At 42.7% G+C, this 23000-nt stretch overlaps 1 protein-coding gene and 1 long non-coding RNA gene across 2 annotated transcripts in view; one reads left to right on the top strand and one right to left on the bottom strand.

Moving 5' to 3' along the window:
• The window catches only part of NRDE2 (NRDE-2, necessary for RNA interference, domain containing), a 76427-nt gene that overhangs the window by 24749 nt on the left and 28678 nt on the right, over positions 1 to 23000 (top strand). Inside the window, 5 exon segments of the mRNA XM_074956109.1 lie at positions 1890 to 2117; positions 4177 to 4326; positions 13184 to 13640; positions 13930 to 14335; positions 19666 to 19799. Coding sequence (XP_074812210.1) covers positions 1890 to 2117; positions 4177 to 4326; positions 13184 to 13640; positions 13930 to 14335; positions 19666 to 19799 — 1375 coding nt within the window.
• Positions 10966 to 19777, bottom strand: LOC141989432 (uncharacterized). Its single transcript, XR_012639983.1, has 3 exons — positions 19628 to 19777; positions 18516 to 18638; positions 10966 to 11574 (listed from the first exon to the last, which is right to left on the bottom strand). It is a non-coding gene; the product is annotated as an uncharacterized LOC141989432 (long non-coding RNA).

Here is a 23000-nt window from a genome sequence, read left to right as displayed (position 1 = left end):
GATGGAAAATCCATCATGATCCCTAGAACATAAGAACGGCCATATTGGGTCAGACCAAAGGTCCATCTAGCCCTGTCCCGTCTTCTGACAGTGCCCAATGCCAGGTGCTTCAGAGGGAATGAACAGAACAGATAATCACCTACGGATTCATCTCCTGTCGCCTGTTCCCAGCTTCTGGGAAACAGAGGCTAGGGATCCATTGTTCCTGGTTAGTTACTCTCACCTTATTTTCCATCTGAATTTGTCTAGCTTCAACTTCTAGCCATTGGATCATGTTTTACCTTTCTCTACTAGATTGAAGAGCACATTATTAAATATTTGTTCCCCATGTAGATACTTAAAAATTGTAATCAAGTCACCCCTTAATCTTCTTTTTGTTAAACTATATAGATTGAGCACTTGGAGTCTATCACTGTAAGACATGTTTTCTAATCCTTTAATTCTTCTCGTGGCTCTTCTCTGAACCCTCTCCAATTTATCATCAACATTGAATTGTGGGCACGGACCTCACATAGTATTCTAGCAGTAGTCACACCAGTGCCAAATACTGAGGTAAAATAACCTCTCTACTCCTACTCGAGATTCCCCTGCTTATGCATCCTAGGATCGCGTTAGCTCTTTTGACCATAGCATCACAGTGGATGCTCTTGTTCAGCTGATGATCAGCCATGACCCCCAAGTCTTTTTCAGTCACTGCTTCCCAGAATAGACTCCCCTTCTATAAGTACAACAAGGAGTCTGGTGGCACCTTAAAGACTAACAGACTTATTTGGGCATAAGCTTTTGTGGGTAAAACACCACTTCTTTAGATGCATCGGAGCGTATGCCCAAATAAATCTGTTAGTCTTTAAGGTGCCACCAGACTCCTTGTTGTTTTTGTGGCTAACACAGCTACCCCTGGATACTTGACATCATTCTATAAGTATCACCGACATTCTTTGTTTCTAGATGTATACCCTTATATTTAGTCATGTTAAAATGAATGCTGTTTGGTTGAGTGCAGTTTACCACGCTTCTTTTTTGCCCCTGAAAGAGTGCTTTTTCTGATGGTTTTTGATCTTCGAAATATCAAGAATGTCAAGTCTGGGGTCTCTTGCTTTTTACTGAAAGACGTCTTGAAAGTATCAGATGTTTGTCAGCTTGTATCTTAGCTGAGAGGGTACTGATGTTGAATTCTTAACAAAGACATCCCTTCTTCCAACTGTTCATTATATACTGAAATTAACAGTGAGTATCCTCTCAGTTGCTTTCTTTATCCTCTCAATTGCTCAGCTTTCAGTTGCGTGTACTGTCAAAATTTCACTAATTCTCTAGTGATCATTGATTCTTCCAAAATCAGCAAGAACTGTATTTCTAATCTAAAAAGCATTGTAAAATATATATATATTTTACAACACATATTTCAGGTATTTCTTATGCATCAATAAAAAGCAAAAAAGAGTACTAGTCAGTTTCTCCCCTCCCCTGCTTGAAGGCCCCTCCAATCATTTTAACTTGATCTAAAGTGAAAGTGGCCTTGCAAAATTGTCTTGAAAATTTATCAGCCTAGGTACAAAAGCAACTCATTCGCTTTTACTCTGGGGGTGGTAATGGAAAGGACTACTGATATTTATTCACTTATCAAAGTGTACTTACCATGGGCAAGTACAACTTTGTACGACCTGCCTCAAGTAGTAATTTCAAAACAAATTTCAGTAATTTTAAAGGTAAATGGTGGCTGTTACGCAGATTTCTTCCACTTTTGTGGCAACCATTGATGCAATTCACTGTCTGAGAGCTATCCTTCCCTATAATTTGGGGGATGAGGAAAACTCTGGTTATGGACTTTCTCACTGGTGAAATTTCTTTAAAATTGTTCTAACTATGTAAGGAATTATGTTTCTTAGCAGGAGTCCTTCAAGGTCAGAGCTCTCAGGAGGAAGTGACACCAATGAAGATCTAAAAAAATCAACTAAGAAAAGGAAAGGGAAAAAGAAAAAGCATCATCACCACAAAAAAAGAAAAAAGAAAACCAGAGAGGAATCAAGTAACAGTGAGTCAGACTTGGACAGTGAGTGTATGAGGGATAAACCTAGAGGAAGTGACACAAACCGTGAAAGAGAAGCAGCAACATTGAAGTATGTGCATTTTACTAATATGCTTGGATATAAATATAATCCTATTCTAGTACTGTATTGGTGTTTGAACTGGTTAGATGAGAATACTCTCACCAGTGGGTCAGTTCTAACTCTTAAAAGAATAAGTTTAAACTTCCATTGTAACTGTCTTAGAACAGAACAAGAAACACTCAAACTTTTTTTATTAATTGTTGCATCTGAAAAATTATGACGAGGAATATTTTATGAAGGTTTTTTTTTTTTCAGAGCTGAACAGAATAGCAGAGCAATGAAAATGTGGTGCTTTTTTAATGTTAATGCTCCCTGTGAATTATTGTAAATCTTTGTTTCCTTATATTAATCCTTGAGTAACCTGTTGTGGTTTGAGAGGAATTGTATTAAATGATGTCCTTAGATTCTGCAGAAAATTGAAGTTGTTGAATATTGAAGCAAAAATTTGTTTTTCCTAAGGGGAAGTGTTTCATTATACTGTGCATTCATAATTTCCCCTCTCAGCAGTGGGCATTCATTATAAGATGTATCTTGATGCTTGTATTAATTTAGTATTTTTAGTTTTATTTCTGGCCTTTAGCCATTCATTAGTATGCAGTATGCTTCATACACTTTATTTTTTGTATATGTGAATCAAGATTTGAATGAGTGATGTTCTCTTATATCACCAGGGAGTACATCAGCTCATCTGGATGTTTGCCTAGTTTTACAACAGGCTACATAAAAAGCATTAGCGAAGTCAGTACAAACTAAAATTTCATACAGACAATGACTTGTTTATACTTCTCTGAATATTATACACTGAAATGTAAATATAATATTTATATTCCAATTGATTTATTTAGAATTGTATGGTAAAAATGAGAAAGGAAGCAATTTTTCAGTAATAGTGTGTTGTGACACTTTTGTGTTTTTATGTCTAATTTTGTAAGCAAGTAGTTTTTAAATGAGGTGAATCTTGGAGTATGCAAGACAAATCAGACTCCTGAAAGGGGTACAGTAGTCTGGAAAGGTTGAGAGCCACTGTATTATATCACCTGTTGGCTTGCTGCTTTCAGAGACACTAAAATAATGAGTAACTGGTCTATATGTAGCAAGAAAAATGTTTTAAAGTGACCAGTGTGATGATTTGAATAGGAAAAAGAGCTTACATGGTTACATTGGGTGCCCAGGCTCAAAAAGTGGGCCTTCCATTTCGCACTGACCACTCTCATTGGTCTTTGATGACTTAAATGTAATTCAGGTGCCCAAACAAAAGGATTGATGTTCTTGTACGGTACCTATACTGTGCATATAGGTTGTTTTAAGTTTTCTCAGGAAAAAAACCTATATAAACACTCTTTAAGTATAAATCTGTGTTAAATTTTAGGTTTAAAACTCAAACTGATGTTAACATGGGACCTATGCGCAGAATTATTCCTGTTAGCATTTCCATCTGAAACATAAACTGTGAAACCCTCTTGAGTGCCTTGTCGCTGGTGAATGTTGGAAACCTTGTCAAGGCGCTGAAGCTCCTTTTTTAATATTCACATTTGTAATACAAATGTGAAAGCAGAGTTCACCATATCTTGCAGCTCTTAGAGAGGTAACTTAGCTGCATCTTTTAAAAAAAAATATCACTTATGTAACTAATTCATAAAACCTTTACATTTTACTGAATTGCATTGGTATTGTTATAGAAAATTAGCACAGTATACTTTTTCTTTTTCTTATAGAGGAAGTTACAGTTAATAGCAATGTTTCTTCTTGCAGGCTTTAGACTTAGTAAGAAACCCATTTATTAAATCCTGTTGAGCACTTTCCATGCTCTTGGAAGTCCATTTTGGAAATGCAGTGAATGATTTTCTCTTGAAAGTTCACTGTATTGGTGGCTCCAGTGGTAAATTTCCACTTCAGTTTTCTCATCTCTTTCACCAGTATGTGACTTATTTGTTAAATGGTACATGTACCATGGCCTTTTGAATGTGTATAATTTATTATAGGATCTAGAAATGTTAAATTTCCTGGTTTTGTAAATGCTTAATGTTTAACTCAGATGTTCAGAAAATGCTTCTTCCCCCTTTTTCAGTCTAGAAGACGTAACATCAAATGTTGCCACCAATCGCTTTGTTTGGCTTGAGGATATTCAGGCTTTGACAGCAGAAACCTTCAGAACAGACAAGAAACCAGACCCTGCAAACTGGGAATACAAGTCACTGTATCGAGGGGACATAGCAAGGTACAATGCGCTGTTTTGTTTTGATACTTAAAATGTCTCTAGACATGTTAGTGGTGAGATATTAAAAGTTTGACACTAAAAATATTTATTTATTTAAAACGTAAAACCATGCTCAGTAATGTCCCTAGCCTCTGTTTGCCAGAAACTGGGAATGGGCGACAGGGGATGGATCATTTGATGATTACCTGTTCTGTTCATTCCCTCTGAAGCACCTGGCATTGGCCACTATCAGAAGACTCAGTATGGCCATTCTTATGTGAAATTATGTATTCAGACTTTTGTGATTCCACACTCTTCTGTATTGAAACTCAACTTTATGGTATGTGCAAAAAGAAAAGGAGTACTTGTGGCACCTTAGAGACTAACCAATTTATTTGAGCATAAGCTTTCGTGAGCTACAGCTCACTTCATCGGATGCATACTGTGGAAAGTGTAGAAGATCTTTTTATACACACAAAGCATGAAAAAATACCTCCCCCCACCCCACTCTCCTGCTGGTAATAGCTTATCTAAAGTGATCACTCTCCTTACAATGTGTATGATAATCAAGTTGGGCCATTTCCAGCACAAATTCAGGTTCCCCCCCCACACACACACAAACCCACTGTCCTGTTGGTAATAGCTTATCTAAAGTGACCACTCTCCTTACAGTGTGTATGATAATCAAGGTGGGCCATTTCCAGCACAAATCCAGGGTTTAACAAGAGCGTCTGGGGGGGGTAGGGAAAAACAAGGGGAAATAGGGGGGATATTACCTTGCATAATGACTTAGCCACTCCCAGTCTCTATTCAAGCCTAAGTTAATTGTATCCAATTTGCAAACGAATTCCAATTCAACAGTCTCTCGCTGGAGTCTGGATTTGAAGTTTTTTTGTTGTAATATCGCTGGCCTTGCCTACAGACAGCCCCCCAACCTGAAGCAAATACTCACCAGCAACCACATACCACACAACAGAACCACTAACCCAGGAATCTATCCTTGCAACAAAGCCCGTTGCTAACTGTGCCCACATATCTATTCAGGGGACACCATCACAGGGCCTAATAACATCAGCCACACTATCAGAGGCTCGTTCACCGGCACATCCACCAATGTGATATATGCCATCATGTGCCAGCAATGCCCCTCTGCCATGTACATTGGTCAAACTGGACAGTTTCTACGTAAAAGAATAAATGGACACAAATCAGATGTCAAGAATTATAACATTCATAAACCAGTCAAAGAACACTTCAGTCTCTCTGGTCACGCGATTACAGACATGAAAGTTGCGATATTACAACAAAAAAACTTTAAATCCAGACTCCAGTGAGAGACTGTTGAATTGGAATTCATTTGCAAATTGGATACAATTAACTTAGGTTACCTTGCATAATGACTTAGCCACTCCCAGTCTCTATTCAAGCCTATTTCCCCTTGTTTTTCCCTACACCCCCCCCCCCCCGACGCTCTTGTTAAACCCTGGATTTGTGCTGGAAATGGCCCACCTTGATTATCATACACATTGTAAGGAGAGTGATCACTTTAGATAAGCTATTACCAGCAGGAGAGTGGGGTGGGGGGAGGTATTTTTTCATGCTTTGTGTGTATAAAAAGATCTTCTACACTTTCCACAGTATGCATCCGATGAAGTGAGCTATAGCTCACGAAAGCTTATGCTCAAGTAAACTGGTTAGTCTCTAAGGTGCCACAAGTACTCCTTTTCTTTTTGCGAATACAGACTAACACGGCTGTTACTCTGAAACCTGTCTTTATGGTATGTGGAAATAGTTTTTACATCACAAAAGATGTCCTGGAATAATCAGAGTAAGTGATGTCATGTTTGCTCATGGATAGTCTTAACATTATGGTGTACAGTCACTCCTCAGTGCACATGTAGAACTACCATTAGAAGATGGCAGTGGAGTCTAGTAGTGCATGCAGGGGACTGGAAGTCAGGAATCCTGGGTTCTGTTCTAGCTTCTGTCTCTGACCTGTTGTGATTTTGGTTAAGTCTTAACATTTCTGTGTCTGTTTTCTCATCTGTAAAATGGGACTAATACTTAGGGCATGTACACTACAAACTTTTGCCAATGCAAGTTACATCATCATAAAGGCGTTGCGGTTAGTATATTGTTTATGCACCTGCATATGTAATGATGCTGGCTTTGGTGGGACCCAACTGAGGGTACCAATTCAGGACAAGTTGCTTAAAGCAGGGCAGTTACAGCCTAAGGCTGGGGTTCCTTTGCACACCAAGGCAAACCAAACCAGCCAAACAACAGAAGACTTCAGTTTTACCCCACTTGCTAACCATAAGTCACACAAGCAATTCCCTTAGACACTCCAGTTTCCCAGTATCACCACCAGTGCCACTCATTATGGGGATGAATGGTTATGAAAACCAATGCCCCAGTAAAAGAAAAAAGGTTCATCTGATCCCAAAAGACCAAGCCCCAGACCAGATCAATATATAAATCAGATCTTACCCACAAATCACGCTATTGCCAATCCTTTAGAATTTAAAATCTAAAGGTTTATTCATAAAAGGAAAAAGATGAGAGCTAGAATTGGTTAAATGGAATCAATTACATACAGTAATGGCAAAGTTCTTGGTTCAGGCTTGTAGCAGTGATGGAATATACTGCAGGTTCAAATCAAGTCTCTGGAGTACATCCACAGCTGGGATGGGTCATTCAGTCCTTTGTTCAGAGCTTCAGTTTGTAGCAAAGTCTCTCCAGAAGCAAGAAGGAGGACTGAAGACAAAATGGAGGAGATGCAGCAGCCTTTTATAGGCTTTCTCTTGTGGGTGGAAACCCCTTGGTTCTCCTGTCCAAGATCACAGCAAGGTGGAGTTTGGAGTCACATGGGCAAGTCACATGTCCATGCATGACTCAGTTCTTTACAGGCCGACCCCATTGTTTACATGTTAGTTTGAGCGTTCCCAGGAAAGCTCAGATGTGGATTGGCGTCTCCCAAAGTTCATTGTCGCTAAGTGTTTCTTGACTGGGCACTTACTGAGAATAGTCCTTCTCAAGAAGCTGACCAAATGTTTCACTGAGGCCACTTAGAATCAAAACACATTAAGATACAAATACATAGCCAATATTCATAACTTCAACTACAAAAATGATACACACATACAGCTAGCATAATCATAATTAGAAAATCATAACCTTTCCATAGACACCTTACACGACAACCTTTATACAATCTTTGCTGCAAATATATAACAGTGGTTGCAGCAATGATCTATACGGTTACAGTTTATGTCAATAACGTCACAGCATACTTGGCTCTATGTGTTGGTGGTACATGTACTCACCAGGAGTGGTTGTTTCGATGTAGTGTGTGGTGCACCATTGGTAGGTATCCCAGTGTGCAACTTGCCACCATCCAGTGCACTGTCTTTTGGGAAGTTTTGGAAATGCATGGTGGGGCAGAAATGAGTACTGCAAGGGAGACTGGGACTGCTGGGTCAAGTTCCCATTATGTAGTTTTCTCCACACCATAATGCCATCTCCATCCCATAATATTCACTGCTATTTTGAAAATCCCATGAACCTGCACGGGACTTGTCACTATCTGCCATCTGTGACAGAAGCATGGAGCCTGCACAGCTCTGCACTATTGTCATGAGTGTTGCAACCACGGGATTCATGATCCTCTGGTATTTGCAGAGCCACAAGAAGGTCTATGGGGAACATGACGATTTCCTGGAGGACAGGAAAGAATCAATTCCAAATTATTGGTGGTGGTCATGGAGCAGCTGCAAATAGTGGCACACTGCTTCTGGGCCTGAGAAATGGAGCACCGAGTGGAGTGAATGCATCATAATGTAGGCTTGGGATGATGAGCAGTGGCTACAGAACTTTTGGATGCGCAAGGCCGCGTTCTTGAATCTGTGTGCCAAGCTCACCCCAGCCCTCAGTGCAGGGACACTAAAATGAGAACTGTACTAATAGTGGAGAAGTGAGTGACAGTCATACTGTGGAAACTTGCAGCGCTGGATTTGTATAGGCAAGGGGGAAATAATTTTAATGTAGCCTCACGCTCTACAAGGCAGCACAAATGGAGGGAGGAGATACAATAGACGCAATGGCTGCAAACATTCCCTGCAGAAACTGAACATAATGAACTCATGCTATCCCACTGGAGTGCACCACTGCCTCCACTTTCCAAAGTGCTAGGGGGTGCATGTGTGTGTGAGACACACTGTGTGAGAGAGAGAGAGAGACGCGCTTTGCCTCTTTAAGTACGCTGACCCCACTCTTAAGTACACAGCCTTTTTAAGTAGATCAGCAAGTTGAGACAGCAGCTGCTGCCAGCAAGCTCCCTCCATCCTGAGCCCTGTCCTGTCCCCACCATGCTCTGTGGAGATGGGGTACAGGAGCAGGGGGAAGGAGGACACCCTGACATCACCACCCCTCTTCACCCCTCCCCCCAGCAAACAGGAGGCTCCTGGGAGCAGCTCCAAGGCAGAGGGCAGGAGCAGCACACGGCAGTGGTTGGAGGGACACCTGAACTACCTGGCAATTGATAGCCTGCTGGGCGGCTGCTGCGCAGGGAACTTACAGGAGCTGATGGGGGGCTGCCAGCTCACCCTGGTTCCAAGCCCCCACCAGCTCGCGCCAATGGGCTGCTCTTCCTGCAAGCAGTGGACAAAGCTGGCGGCTGCCAAACAATGTTATAAGGGAGCATTGCGCAACTTTAAATGAGCATGTTCTCTAACAGAACAGCGACATAATGAAACATTAACTGGGGCGATGTTAAGTGAGGAGTTACTGTACACTACCACTGCTTTCACTGCCATCAGGCATTATGCAGCATCTGTTGAGAACTAAAAGATAGATTATTTTCCAAACAAGACTTTTATTGACTAACAAAAAGCACCTCAAATTTTTTTTTTTTACAAGTTAACAGTAAATACATTAAAACCTTAATAATTTTAGGATACAGCACAAAGAAGAGGAAGTAACATTCATGTCCATTTAGCTACATGTACAACATTCACTGCAGAGGATGTGAGGGAGATTCCCACACCTCAGCCATTCTTTTTAGGTGACAAATCTGAGGAACTGTTCCGGATTGAGGTGTCAGTAGAGGAGGTTTTGAAACTAATTGATAAATTAAATAGTAGGAAGGCACCAGGACCGGATGGTATTCACCCAAGAGTTCAAAAGGAATTCAAATACGAAATTGCAGAACTACTAACTGGTATGTAACTGGTCACTTAAATCTAATTCTTTTCCAGATGACTGAAGGATAGCTAATATGATGCAAATTTAAAAAAAAGAAAGAAAAAAAAAAAGGTGCAAGTGATTCTGGCATTTTCAGGCCAGTAAGCCTAACTTAAGTACTAGGCAAATTGATTGAAACTATGCAAAAGAACAGACTTACCAGACACATAGATGAATATATGCTGGGGATGAGTCAACATGGCTTTTGTAAAGGGAAATCATGCCTTACTAATCTATTAGTATTCTTTAAGGGAAGTCAACAAACATGTGGACAACAATGATCCAGTGGATATAGTGTACTTGGACTTTCAGAAAGCCTTTGACCAGAAAGGTCCCTTACCAAAGGCTCTCAAGCAAAGTAAGCAGCTCTGGGATAAGAGGGAAGGTCCTCTCATGGATCAGTAACTGGTAAGAGACAGGAAACAAAGAGTAGGAATAAATGGTTAGTTTTCAGAATGGAGAGTGGTAAATAGTGGGGTCCCCTAGGGATCCGTATTGGGATCAGTGCTGTTCAGCATATTCATAAATCATCTGGAAACAGGGGTAAACAGTGAGGTAGAAAAATTTGCAGATGATACAGAATTACTCAAAATAGTTAAGTCCAAAGCAGACTGTGAAGAGTTAGAAGGGATCTCACAAAACTGGGTGACCGGGCAACAAAATGGCAGGTGAAATTGTGTTGATAAATCAGAAGCAATGCACATGCAGTTATACATATAAAATGATGAGTTCTAAATTAAATGTTACTATGCAAGAAGACGACCTTGGAGTCATTGTGGATAGTTCTCTGAAAACATCTGCTTAATGTGCAGCATCGGTCAAAAAACCTAACAGAGCATTAGAAATCATTAGGAAAGGGACATAATAAGACAGAAAATATCAAAATGCCACTATATAAATCTCTGGTATGCCCATCTTGAATACCATGTGCAGTTCTGGTCACCCCATCTCAAAGAAGATATATTAGAATTGGAAATGGTATAGAGAAGGGCAACAAAAATGATTAGGGTTATGGAATAACTTCCATATGAGGAGAGATTAAAAAGACTGGGATTGTTCATCTTGGGAAAGAGATAACTAAGGGGAGATGTGATAGAGGTCTATAAAATCATGAATGGTGTGCAGAAAGTAAATAAGGAAGTGTTATTTACCCCTTAACATAATACAAGAACCAGGGGCCACCCAATGAAATTAATAGGCAGCAGATTTAAAACAAACAAAAGGAAGTACAGCTTCACACAACATGCAGTCAGCCTGTGGAACTTAGTGCCATAGGCTGTTGTTAAGTCCAAAAGTATAACTGGGTTCAAAAAAGAATTAGATAAGTTTATGGAGAATAGGTCTGTCAGTGGCTGTTGGCCATGATGGTCAGGGATGCAACTCCATGCTCTGGGTGTCCCTAAGCCTCTGACTGCTAGATGTTGGGACTGGATGATGGGATGGATCACTTGATTGCCTTGTTCTGTTTGTTCTCTTTGAAGCATCAAGGCATTGGCCACAGTTGGAGGATACTGGGCAAGGTGGAGCATTGGTTTGACCCAGTATGGATGTTCTTATGACCTGTGAGAGCCATGGCTGATGTATGTGAAGCTGTGGTTGTCTTTACTGTCCCCTTGTCTGGAGTGGTAGGGGTAGGGATGCGGCCCCGATGCCACGTAGAATGCTGGGGAAAGGGGGCGTAGAGAGGCACTACGCTGCAGGACTGCAAAGGGAGGCGAGTCTGTGATTGTTGAACCAGTAGGTCCACAAGAATCTGCAGCATCTGTGTTTGCTTTTGGAAAAGCTCCATTATATCCTGGTGCATCTCCTTCTTTTCCTGCTAGGCCCCCTGGGCCTTTTTCCTATCCACTCTTTCCATCTCCACATAGTCTGCAATATTCATCCTCCAGGCCATCTGTTCACAGACTGATGCAGCACTGGCTTGCAGCATCTCTCAGAACATGTCCATCCTGAGTCCTTTTTTTCTCCTCTTTATCTGGCTCAGGTGTTCCGTATGGGTGGAAACCCCTCAAAGCCGCTTCGGCGCAGCTACAGATAGAACACAGAGGTGCCATAGTCAGTATAGTCACAATGGAAATCAGAAGTTAAGATTCAGAACTCACTTCCCTTGCTTCCCTAAAGTTTTAAACAAGACTTGTTTATTGATGGTTCTGCTTTGCAGTGATTGTGCACAGCGCCACTCACAGCACCAACCATGGTGAGTACGGCCTGCTGTGGTGAGGGAAATGAGGAGGGAATTGCTTAATTGCATGAATCTCTGTGGGAGTATAGGGCAATGGCATTGAATACTGACACCATTTTCCACAGGCAGTGGTGATTTTAGCTGGTATCTCACTCCTGACGGTAATAAAGGTATAGAGAACATAGCTGTGCTGGTGTCCCAAAGCTGTTCAGGCCTGTATGCTGCTAGCCTGCAATGGTGCCTGTCAAAGTTGTCGCTGACTGGCATGGGAAAGTGTCTTGCTGTGGAGGAAGAAATAAGGCTGACATCCCTAGAAACCTTCAGGAGAGGATTGCAGTGTACCTCCATGAAAATTTCATTGAGATCACGCAGGAGGATTCAAGGGACATCCCTGTGTACATAAACAAACTGCTCCGCATGGCCCCATGCCCAACTCTAGAGGGAGAATGAAAAGCTGATAACATTTCTACCTTGTACATTCTTCTGGTACAAATAAATTAATGAAAAGTCAATAGCTGTGTCCTGAGAAGTTGGGGGTGCCTTTACTGTACTGACAAATTTACACAGTTACCCAAGCTTCCTTCTCCTGCATCAGGCTTGCCCATGCTTGACCACCGGGACTGACTGGACTGCGGTGGAGTCTCAAACAGGTCCTGGTTTACAGCAGAGCAGCCTCCCTCCCCCCCCCCCCCCCCCCGGACTTGTACTCCCCATCCTCTTCTTCCTCCTCCATCACCTCCTTGTCCTCTATGTTCACAGAAGGGGCCTGTGACACAGACTGCTTTGCAGTATCCATGTGTGGAGGTGGTCGTGGGGTCTCTGCCAAGTATGGCATGCAGCTCTTTGTAAAAGTAGCAGGTCTGTGTCTTGGCACGGTATTGATTGTTGGCCTTCCTGGCCTTCTGATATGCCTGCCACAGTTCCTTTGCTTTCACATGGCACTGCTGCTGATCCCCATCACATCCCTTCTTCAATGAGCAGATTGCACAGGGGATGCAGATGTCCATGTTTCTATGGCTGGTCCATAGTTGTGTGTGCATAGCCTCTTCTCCACACAGGCCGGGAGATCCATTATCTGCTGTCTACTCCTGGCCAGAGCGCATCAGGATCGTGTAGCTGGCACAACAATGATGAGCTGCTAGAGGTGTGCTCACCAAAATGCACAATCAGGAAACGGCATTTCAAAAATTCACAATGTTTTAAATGGGGGTATGTGACATTAACCAGGGTACAAGCTGGACTGATGAACAGCTGCGTCCCTTGAATTCTCCAGTCTGGGGCGCCTTTTACACTGTTTCGCTATGAGAGCTACCACTCCTTTACAAATATCTAATTTAATTAGGAAATACTGAAAAGCGAACTTCTGTCTTCTGAAAGATAAAAATACATATTTGATTAATGTGTATTTGAATGGTCACATTTTTAAAAAATGCATTGTTGTATTTTTTCTTTAAGATACAAGCGGAAAGGTGACTCATGCCTTGGTATTGACCTAAAGAAACAATGTATAACTTGGGAAAGTTCCATGGTAGAAAAGAAACAATCCCCCAAGCGACCTGAACGCTACTTCACGAAGAATAGTGTGAAACTATTGAGCACAGATGGAATTCCACTTTACAGTAAAAGCCAAACTTCATCTGGTTCAAGCACTTTTATACCAGTTTCACAACTGGACAGTGATGCTCCTACTACAACAACCTGTGTGAATCCTCTTGGGATTTATGATCCATTGACCATACTCTGGTTGCAAGGAAAAGGTCCCCCAGAGCATGAGACTTTAAAGCAGCAGGCATCCCAAGAGACCAGTGGGAATGTTAACTCTATTCTAATGGCAAAAGTGGAAGAATATAATAGGATGGTCAGAGAAAATCCAAGAGATGTTCACACTTGGATGGAATTTGTTTCTTTTCAGGTACACAGTCTTGTATTTCTCATTGCAGTACTTTGTGATATATTTATTTTATTTGTATCTGAGTAATAATTTTCTGCTTAACATCTTGTTTCTGAGTTAAATTATATATGTGTGTATACTATTGTAGTACATGAAATAGTCTAAATAGTGAAATATGATTTAACAACTTGCACTAATAGAGAGACATGCAGTCATTCGTTGTCACTTACGTCAACCTTCTCCTTAGTGCTCCTTCAAAGCCTGAGACCCTTCTGTATTTATAACTGAGTTGATTTCCTTTTCTTTTAAGGATGAAATAATGAGAGGACCTAGCCCTTATGCCATCAAAGAGGGAGAGCAGGAAATAAGGAGAAAATCATTCAAGCTAATCCTAGAAAAGAAACTGGCCATTTTAGAGAGAGCTATTGAAAGCAACCCAAATGATGTTGATCTGAAACTTGCCAAGCTGAAGCTTTGTACAGAATTCTGGGAACCATCAACTTTGATCAAAGAATGGCAGAAGCTGGTTTTTCTGCATCCCAATAATCCACTGCTGTGGCAGAAATATCTCTTATTTTGTCAAAGTCAGTTCAGCACCTTTTCAGTTTCAAAAGTCCATAGTTTATATGGAAAATGTTTGAGCACTTTGGCAGCTGTACAGGATGGCAGCATGGTATCACATCCTATACTGCCTGGCACAGAGGAAGCTATGTTAGGTAAGAAGGTTATCTTTTTATATCTCATTTTATGGCTATTAAGATTTTCACAAAGGCTGAATATATTTTAGGAAGAGATTCTCTCTGTATTGTGCTAATTTTTTGCTTTGCAAAGAGCCTGCTGAAAATATCTGGCATCTTGCCTCTTTAGGTGATAGTAAAAGTAAATATTCAAGCCCAATATGGATACAGCAGATGCTTCCCTTCCCCAAGAGAGCTTGTGATATCACATCCAGTAATGCTCTGAAGAGTTTAAAGTACAAATTTCAAGGGAAGGGAATCTAGCCAACAGCAAATAGGTGTGTTGCTTACCTTCACAAAATAAATTCCTTTGGTTTGCGCAGCAAATAGCAGTTATATCATTTGTTAAAGATGAAACTTTTGAAGTACTCTTAATTAGGGCTGTCAGTTAATCACAGTTAACTCAAAAAAAATTAATCGTGATTAATCGCACCGTTAAACAATAGAATAGCCATTGAAATTTATTAAATATTTTTGGATGTTTTTCTACATTTTCAAATATATCTATTTCAGTTACATCAAGTACTCACTTTATATTTTTTATTACAGATATTTGCACTGTAAATGATAAAATAGTATTTTTCAATTAACACCTTATACGAGTACTGTCGTGCAATCTCTTTATCATGAAAGTGTAACTTACCAATTTTTTTTTGTTACATAACTCCACTCAAAAACAAAACAATGTAAAACTTTAGCGTCTACAAGTCCACTCAGTCCTGCTTCTTGTTCAGCCAATCGCTAAGAGAAACAAGTTTGTTTACATTTACAGGAGGTAATGCTGCCCACTTCTTATTTACAATGTCACCTGAAAGTGAGACTAGGCATTCGCATGACACTGTTATAGCTGGCGTAGCAAGATATTTACTTGCCAGATGCTCTAAAGATTCATATGCCTCTTCATGCTTCGGCCATCGTTCCAGAGGACATGTTTCCATGCTGATGATGCTTGTTTAAAAAAATAATGCGTTAATTAAATTTGTGACTGAAGCCTTGGGAGAGAATTGCATGTCTCCTGCTCTGTTTTACCCTCTTTCTGCCATATATTTCATATTATAGCAGCCTCGGATGATGACCAAGGACATGTTGTTCATTTTAAGAACACTTTCACGGCAAATTTGACAATATGCAAAGATACCAACGTGAAATTTCTAAAGATAGCTACAGCACTCGACCCAAGATTTAAGAATCTGAAGTGCCTTCCAAAATCGGAGAGGGATGAGGTGTGGAGCATGCTTTCAGAAGTCTTAAAAGAGCAACACTCCAATGCAGAAACTACAGAACCCTAACCACCAAAAAAGAAAATCAACCATCTGCAGAGGGCATCTGATTCAGATTATGAAAATGAACATGCGTTGGTCTGCACTGCTTTGGATTGTTATCGAGCAGAACCTGTTATCAGCATGGATGCATGTCCTCTGGAATGGTGGTTGAAGCATCAAAGGACATAATCTTTAGCGCATTTATCATGTAAATATCTTGCAGTGCCGGCTACAACAGTGCCATGCGAATGCCTGTTCTCACTTTCAGGTGACATTGTGAACAAGAAGCAGGCAGCATTATCTTCTGCAAATGTAAACAAACCTGTTTGAGCGATTGACTGAATAAGTAGGGCTGATTGGAATTTGTAAGCTCTAAAGTTTGACATTGTAGAAAATGTAGATAACATCCAAAAATATTTAAATAAATAGTATTCTATTATTGTTTAACAGCGCAAGTAATCACAAATAATTGTTGTAATTGGTTGACAGCCCTACTCTTAATTATTGGGGAAAGGATAATGGAAAGTCTATTGTGAGGAAGGATGGTCAGTGGCTGAGACACTTATCTGGTGGCAGGAGAGTTGGGTTCAGTTCCCAGCTCTGACACAGGCTTCCTTTGGGGCTGTATCCCAAGTCATGTAATCTCTCATTCTTTCATCTTCCCCATCTGTAAAATTGAGATTGTAATACTTCCCTACCTCACAGGTTTATTGTGGTGACAAATTCATAAACACTTGAGAAACAGCATGTAGATAAAATATGGATCCTTTGTCTCACAACCAACACCATTTTTCTTTTAGATTCATGGACTTTTAAGGCCAAAAGGGACCATTTATGATCCTCTTGTCTGACCTATATTACAGGCCACAAATTCTCACCTATTAATTTCTGCATCTAGCCCCTAACTTCTGGTTGAGCTATAGTATAGCTTCTAGAAAGATATCCAGTCTTGATTTAATGTCTTAAAGTGCTGGATTACCAGTTGGTTTAGAGTGCTTCTATATTGCTTGTTCATTTAAACTGGGCTGGACAAAGCACTGGGAAATATACTATAGGAACAAATCTTGCATTGGCAGATAGATGTTGGACCACATGATAATAGCTTCTTACATCTCCAATTTCTGACATTTTAATCACATTCTACAGCAGGGGTGGGCAAACTTTTTGGCCCGAGGGCCACGTCGGGATGCAAAACTGTATGGAGGGCTGGGTAGGGAAGGCTGTGCCCCCAAAACAGCCTGGCCCCTATCTGCCCCCTCCCACTTCCCGCCCCCTGACTGCCCCCCTCAGAACCTCTGACCCATCCAACCCCCCCCCCCCGCTCCTTGTCCCCTGACTACCCCCTCCTGCCACCCCCTGCCCCTAACCGCCCCCCCAGGACCCCACCCCATCCAACCCCCCCACTCCCTGTCCCCTGACTGCCCCGACCTCTATCCACACCCCCTTCCCCTGACAGGCCCCCCGAGTCTCCCACACCTATCCAAACCCCCCTGCTCCCTATCCCTCTGACACCTATCCCCACCCCCTGACAGGCCCCCCGGAACCCCACCCCCATCCAACCTCCCCTGCTCCCTGTCTCCTGACTGCCCCCCTCCCTGAACCCTATCCACACCCCCGCCCCCTGACAGGCCACCCGGGACCCCATCCCCTATGCAACCCCCCTGTCCCTGGACTGCCCCGCCCCCTATCCAAATCCCTGCCCCCTGACAGGACTCCCATGCCTATCCAACCCCCCCCCCGGTCCCAACTGCCCCCCTGAACCTCTGCCCCATCCAACCACCCCCTGCTCTCTGTCCCCTGACTGCCCCCCAGGACCTCCTACCCAACTTTTTTTCTTTTTTTTTTTTTTGGCTGCTGCCGTGCACGCATGTGTGTGCGCCACCACCGCCGCCCCCTTACCATGCCGCTCAGAGCGGCAGGACCTCACAGCCCCGCTGCCTGGACAGAGCAAGCTGCGGTGCCCGTGCAGCAATGTTGCTGTGGGGGAGGGGGGATAGCCTCCCCAGCCAGCAGCTCAAGGGCCAGGTAGGACGGTCCCATAGTCCGTAGTTTGCCCACCTCCGTCCTACAGCCATCACAGTAAGGGATGTTTCACTGGGTATGTGTATCCTTATTGGTCCTTATTTCTTAATCTGTAAATTCTTCTTCTTACCAAACTATTTTAATCTATTTAAACTATTTTCAATGTTTGCTATTTCCTTTCAAGGGGAAAGTTTGCAAATACCTTGTGTTAAATGGACAATGATCAAATTTTTTTTTCAAAGAAACAAACTTTTTCTTTGTTTATTGATATCTTTCTGGTTGAAATGAAAATAGACTCAATTTCACCTTTTGTTTCATTTTCACTTTCTGGTTCTCATGCACTAGCATGATGCTGTTATAGTTGCGTTGCAAACACTTTAGGAGAATGGTTTTGACGTCAGAATTAAAATAATACTAATGGAAACATTTCTGTGAGTTTCAGGTTTTGCGAATGCTTCTTTTAACCAAAACTAAATCTTGGGTTAAATTTGACCTGACAATGTCCCTTTACTTATTAGGAAAATTACCAAATTGTCAGTCATGATAAATGCACCAAGTTTTTTACAGGTGGCATAATCCTGTTATGAAGATAGTGGGTACTACAGATGTAGGCATCCTATTTTCAGCCTTTGACAAGTATGGATAAATGAACGGATTAAAAAACCTGGTGAATTATGCCATCTAGTGTTTAATCAAACATATTGCTAGCTGCATGAAAATAAACAAAAACAACGAGGAGTCTGGTGGAACGTTAAAGACTAAGATTTATTTGGGCATAAGCTTTCTTGGGTAAAAAAAACCACTTCAGATGCATGGAGTGAAAATTACAGATACAGGCATAAATATATATTGGCACATGAAAGGAAGGGCGTTACCTTACAAGTGGAGAACCAATGCTGAAGGCCCATTTAGTCAGGGTGGATGTGGTCCGCTCCCAATAATTGATGAGGAGGTGTCAGTGCCCCTCTGCCATGTACATTGGCCAAACCGGACAGTCTCTATGTAAAAGGATAAATGGACACAAATCAGACATCAGGAATGGTAACATACAAAAGCCAGTAGGAGAACACTTCAATCTCCCTGGACATTCAACAACAGATCTAAAAGTAGCCATTCTTCAACAGCAAAACTTCAAAAACAGACTTCAAAGAGAAACTGCAGAGCTACAATTCATTTGCAAATTTAACACAATCAATTTGGGCTTGAATAGGGACTGAGAGTGGCTTGCTCACTACAAAAGCAATTTTCCCTCTCTTGGTATTGACACTTCTTCATCAGTTATTGGGAGTGGACCACATCCACTTGGACTAAATAGGCGTGGACTCCCCGCAGTGCTCTCTCCCTGCAGCAGCACCTGGGATGGAGGGGGAGAGGTGCCTCTCCCTGCCGCGGCAGCTCCGGGGCTAGGGCCGTAGGATAGGCGCCCTTCTCCCAGCCCCTGCAGGTCCGGCTGGGGCTAGGTTCAGGGAGGGGCGTCTCGGCTGCGACAGGTCCAGGCTGGGGTTGGGTTTGGAGAGGGGCGCCCCGTGATAGGGCCGGGCCGCCTTGGCCAGGTTCAGGTCTGGGACGCGCTGGCCGCAGCTGGGGCCAGGTCTGGCTGGGCTGAGCCGCCCTGACCACGGCTGGGGCTGGGCTGCGCGCGGTAGGGGCACCCTGGCTGTGGCAGATCCAGGCTGCTGCATAGTTGAGGTTGGGGGGCTGCTGTGGCAGGTTAGGGGTAGGGCTGGGGTGCCCCTCCTCCGGCTGTGGCAGATCCCCAGGCAGGTTCCCTGAGCGCTTGGGCAGCGTTATATAGGCTGCTGCACGGCCACGCAGCTTACAGGGAACTTAGGCCTTGACATAAATCTTGGACATGCCAGTAACACTTAATAATTTTTTGGAAGGTCGTTTTGTTCCAACATAATGAGTCTCCACAGCACTGGGTAGTGGAGGAGATGTGTGTCTTTATATTTGTGTTGCAATCCAATATTTCGGAACTAACTCTTACTTTAAAGTATTATGATTTTTGTTCCCTTTGCTTTCCAGCTGTCTTTCTTCAGCAGTGCCATTTTCTTAGACAGGCGGGCCATTCTGAGAAAGCTGTGTCTTTGTTCCAAGCCCTGGTTGATTTCACCTTCTTTAAACCTGACAGCGTAAAAGATCTGCCAACAAGAGGACAGGTAGCAATTTCTATTTAGAACTGTTTTTCACTCTCTCATTGCATGATCTGTTTACGTTGGAGCTTCAGCACTGACAGAAAAATATTTGCTGATTTAAAGATGTTAGTCAAAATTAAAAATTGATTCACTATTTGGCACTTCTTCAGGGTGGTCCCTGCATTCTCCCCTGGTTGGGAAAGGCAGCCATAGTGCTGTGAGCTTCTGGAACCTTCTGAAACGCATACCCAACGGGGAATGTGCACTCTTATGGCAATGAATATTGGTACCTCAGGTTATATAAAGGAGGTGCAGCCCGCCCCCTCCCCCCTTGTCACCTCATCTCTTCCTTCTGCCTAATTGCAAGTGGAAGAATTCAACTGGTTGCCCAATTTCTGGTTTGCCCAACTTATAGTGAACACTTTCCTTATCCCTTTTCTATCTTTGGTGTAATTAGGATTGTGTAAATCGTATTATGTAATTTTGTTATTATAGGGAAAGCGGGTAGTGACCCTATTATTTAGATTACTTAACAATTTCCATTCTAAAAGATTCTTGCAAGCTTTTCTTTGAGATGCTCTCACATTTCCGTTGTTTGCAGCAGGCCTTTGACATTCAGGAGGAGGAGTGCCCTCAGGCCATAGAATCCACACCTTTGAGTGACAGAGTTTTATATAGGCCTAACTCCCACTGGAGACAGTGCTATGTCCATGGGAGGGCTTCTCCCATCGACATAAATACTGCCCCTCGGGGAGGTCAAGTACCTTTGCTGATGGGAGAAGCCCTCTTGTCGGCATAGGTAGCATCTTCACTGAAGCACTATGGCGGTGCAGCTGCATTTGTGTAGCTGCGCCACTGCAGCCTTTTAAGGCCATGTCTACACTAGCAAGCTTACAGCAGCACAGCTATACTACTGCATCTGCACCACTGTAAGATCGCTTGTGTAGCTGCTTTATGCCTACAGGAGACAGCATAATAAATCCACCTCCATAAGTGGCGGTAGCTGTGTCAGGAGAAGCTCTCCCGCTGACATAGTGCTGTGCACACTACTGCTTATGCCGGCAAAACTTATGTCACTCAAGGGTGTGTGTTTTTCACACCCGAGTGACATAAGTTTTTGCCGACATAAGTGGTACTGTAGACATGGCCTGAGTTCAGACAAGCCCTTGGTCCCATGGAATTCTGCTCAGCTTTTGCTGAGATATAAACTGTTAAAAATCACTGCTTGCCTTCCTCAGGAAAATTTTGGCAGCATGCCAGAGTATTAACTAAACAAATGAATTTTCTGAGTCTGGACTTTCACTGCTGCTGCAGAAGCCACAATACCAGGAATACGTGGGAGCCACCAGAGCAGTTTTAATGGAGGTGGGGGAGGGAGGAGAGTTGGAATGGGCACATGGCCCATACCTGCCTTGGAGGACAGAAATTGGGCCAGACTCACCCCTTGCATCCACAATCTCCCCCCAACCCCAACACATCCCCTAATGAACACTCCCAGACCCAGCGGGCCATTCCCATTCTCTGGAATAACAGTCACCTGCTGACAGCTAATGTAATTAGTCATGTAGCTTAAATGATGGTAGTCTCTGATGTGGTGCCGAACGTTCAGGATTCAACAATGATGATACAGAAATGGTTTTTTTTCCTGCAGTTGCACTCAATCATATTTTTATCTTTTTCCTTTAAAAAACAAAACAACTCAAGAAATTACACTTAAAAAAATCCCACCTCCATTTAAAGAATATCGTTTAGGTTGCAAAGTCCAGCACTTGAAAGTTAGCAAATATTAAATTTATGGTTGCCTGTGCAACCTTAATTTTGCCCCTTTGAGCATATGCATTATGTTCCAGTCTTGAATTACATGGTCACATACTATTTTTTCCACAGGACTGCTGCACTCACCTCTCGCAAGCACCCCCTGTCTCAGTGCATGTGCCTGCACACTCTCTCTCTCTCTGTTTGTGGTGGGTCTTCGGTGACTCAGCCCTCCAGCCGAGTCAGTCTGTATGTGAGATAAAAATCAAACCCTTTCAGGGATATAAGTCCAATGGGGGCCTGTTGTAGTGCCTTCTGTAAGGTCCCTTTATTTGCAGCCCTAGCTCCTATTGCAGCATACTGGTTTGAAATGTCTCTCATCCCCTTCTGGACTCCTTTGAATTGTCTCTGCTCTTCAAGCAGTCCTGGCCCTGATGTGGGGCCACATACCCCAGGGCTCCCTTCCTGGAGAGTCTTCGCTTCTCCAGGCCTTTCTGGCCCCAGCTCTTCAGCTGGCCCACTAAGAGAGTTCTGTTCCCCTTCTGGGATGTATCACAGTCCAGACCACTTTCCCAGTGACTGCCCTCAACGCCAGGTCCCAGCCCAGGGACTCTATAGATAGCAACCATCTGCCACATCCCTTTAAATAAACTGTGTTGCAGCTACAATTCCCTGGGCCACTTCCCTGTGGCTCCAGCACATTCTTCACCTTTACTTCTGGGCCTTGTCCTGGTTGAGTCCTAGCAGCCCAGAACTCCTTCGTGTTCCCCCTGGCCTCTGCCAGCACTGCTCTGTCCAAGTCCGCTCGCTCGCTCCCTGCCAGCCAGCCACACTCCCCCAGCTCCATTAAGGAACTGATCTCACTCTGGCCCTGCAGCTCCTCTTAGACTAGCCTGCTGGGCCCTGATTGGCTGCTTCCCACACAGCCACTCTAGGCTGCTTGGAGGACCTCTCTACTGCCCTTTTCTGGGCAGGGTGTGGTAGGGCTTCAAGGCCTCAAGCAGGGGGCATCCGGACCTAGCCCACCCTGTCACAGTAAAACTTTCTCATCTCTGCTCACTTTTTCTTGTTTAACAAATGTATTGGCAGTTTGTATCAAGAACGTGCACAAACTGTTATTACAAATTGTATATCTATTTTAAGAAGAAGCACTCTCTCACAAAGTTAGTATATGCACTGTTAGGAGCTGTATAGAAATAGATTCACTGCCACCAAAAAGAAATAATGTTTTTGGGAGGTTCACAAAAAAGAAATCACTTTTGGTTCTATTTTATGGCTTTCTGTGCCACGTAGTAAAGAAAAGAGACCTCTTTTGAGTTGTGAAATCATAAACTTAATTTTTTTAAATTTATAAAATGCATGCAGTTACACATCACTGTGTATATAATACAGAAATACACAATGAAGACCTAAAACAAAACAAACTAACAAGTTACATGCAACACTGTATATTCACATCCTGCTGTCAGA

This window comes from Natator depressus, chromosome 6 (assembly GCF_965152275.1).
Source record: "Natator depressus isolate rNatDep1 chromosome 6, rNatDep2.hap1, whole genome shotgun sequence".
Taxonomy (NCBI): Eukaryota; Metazoa; Chordata; order Testudines; family Cheloniidae; genus Natator; species Natator depressus.
This window is presented reverse-complemented; position numbering and strand designations above follow the sequence as displayed.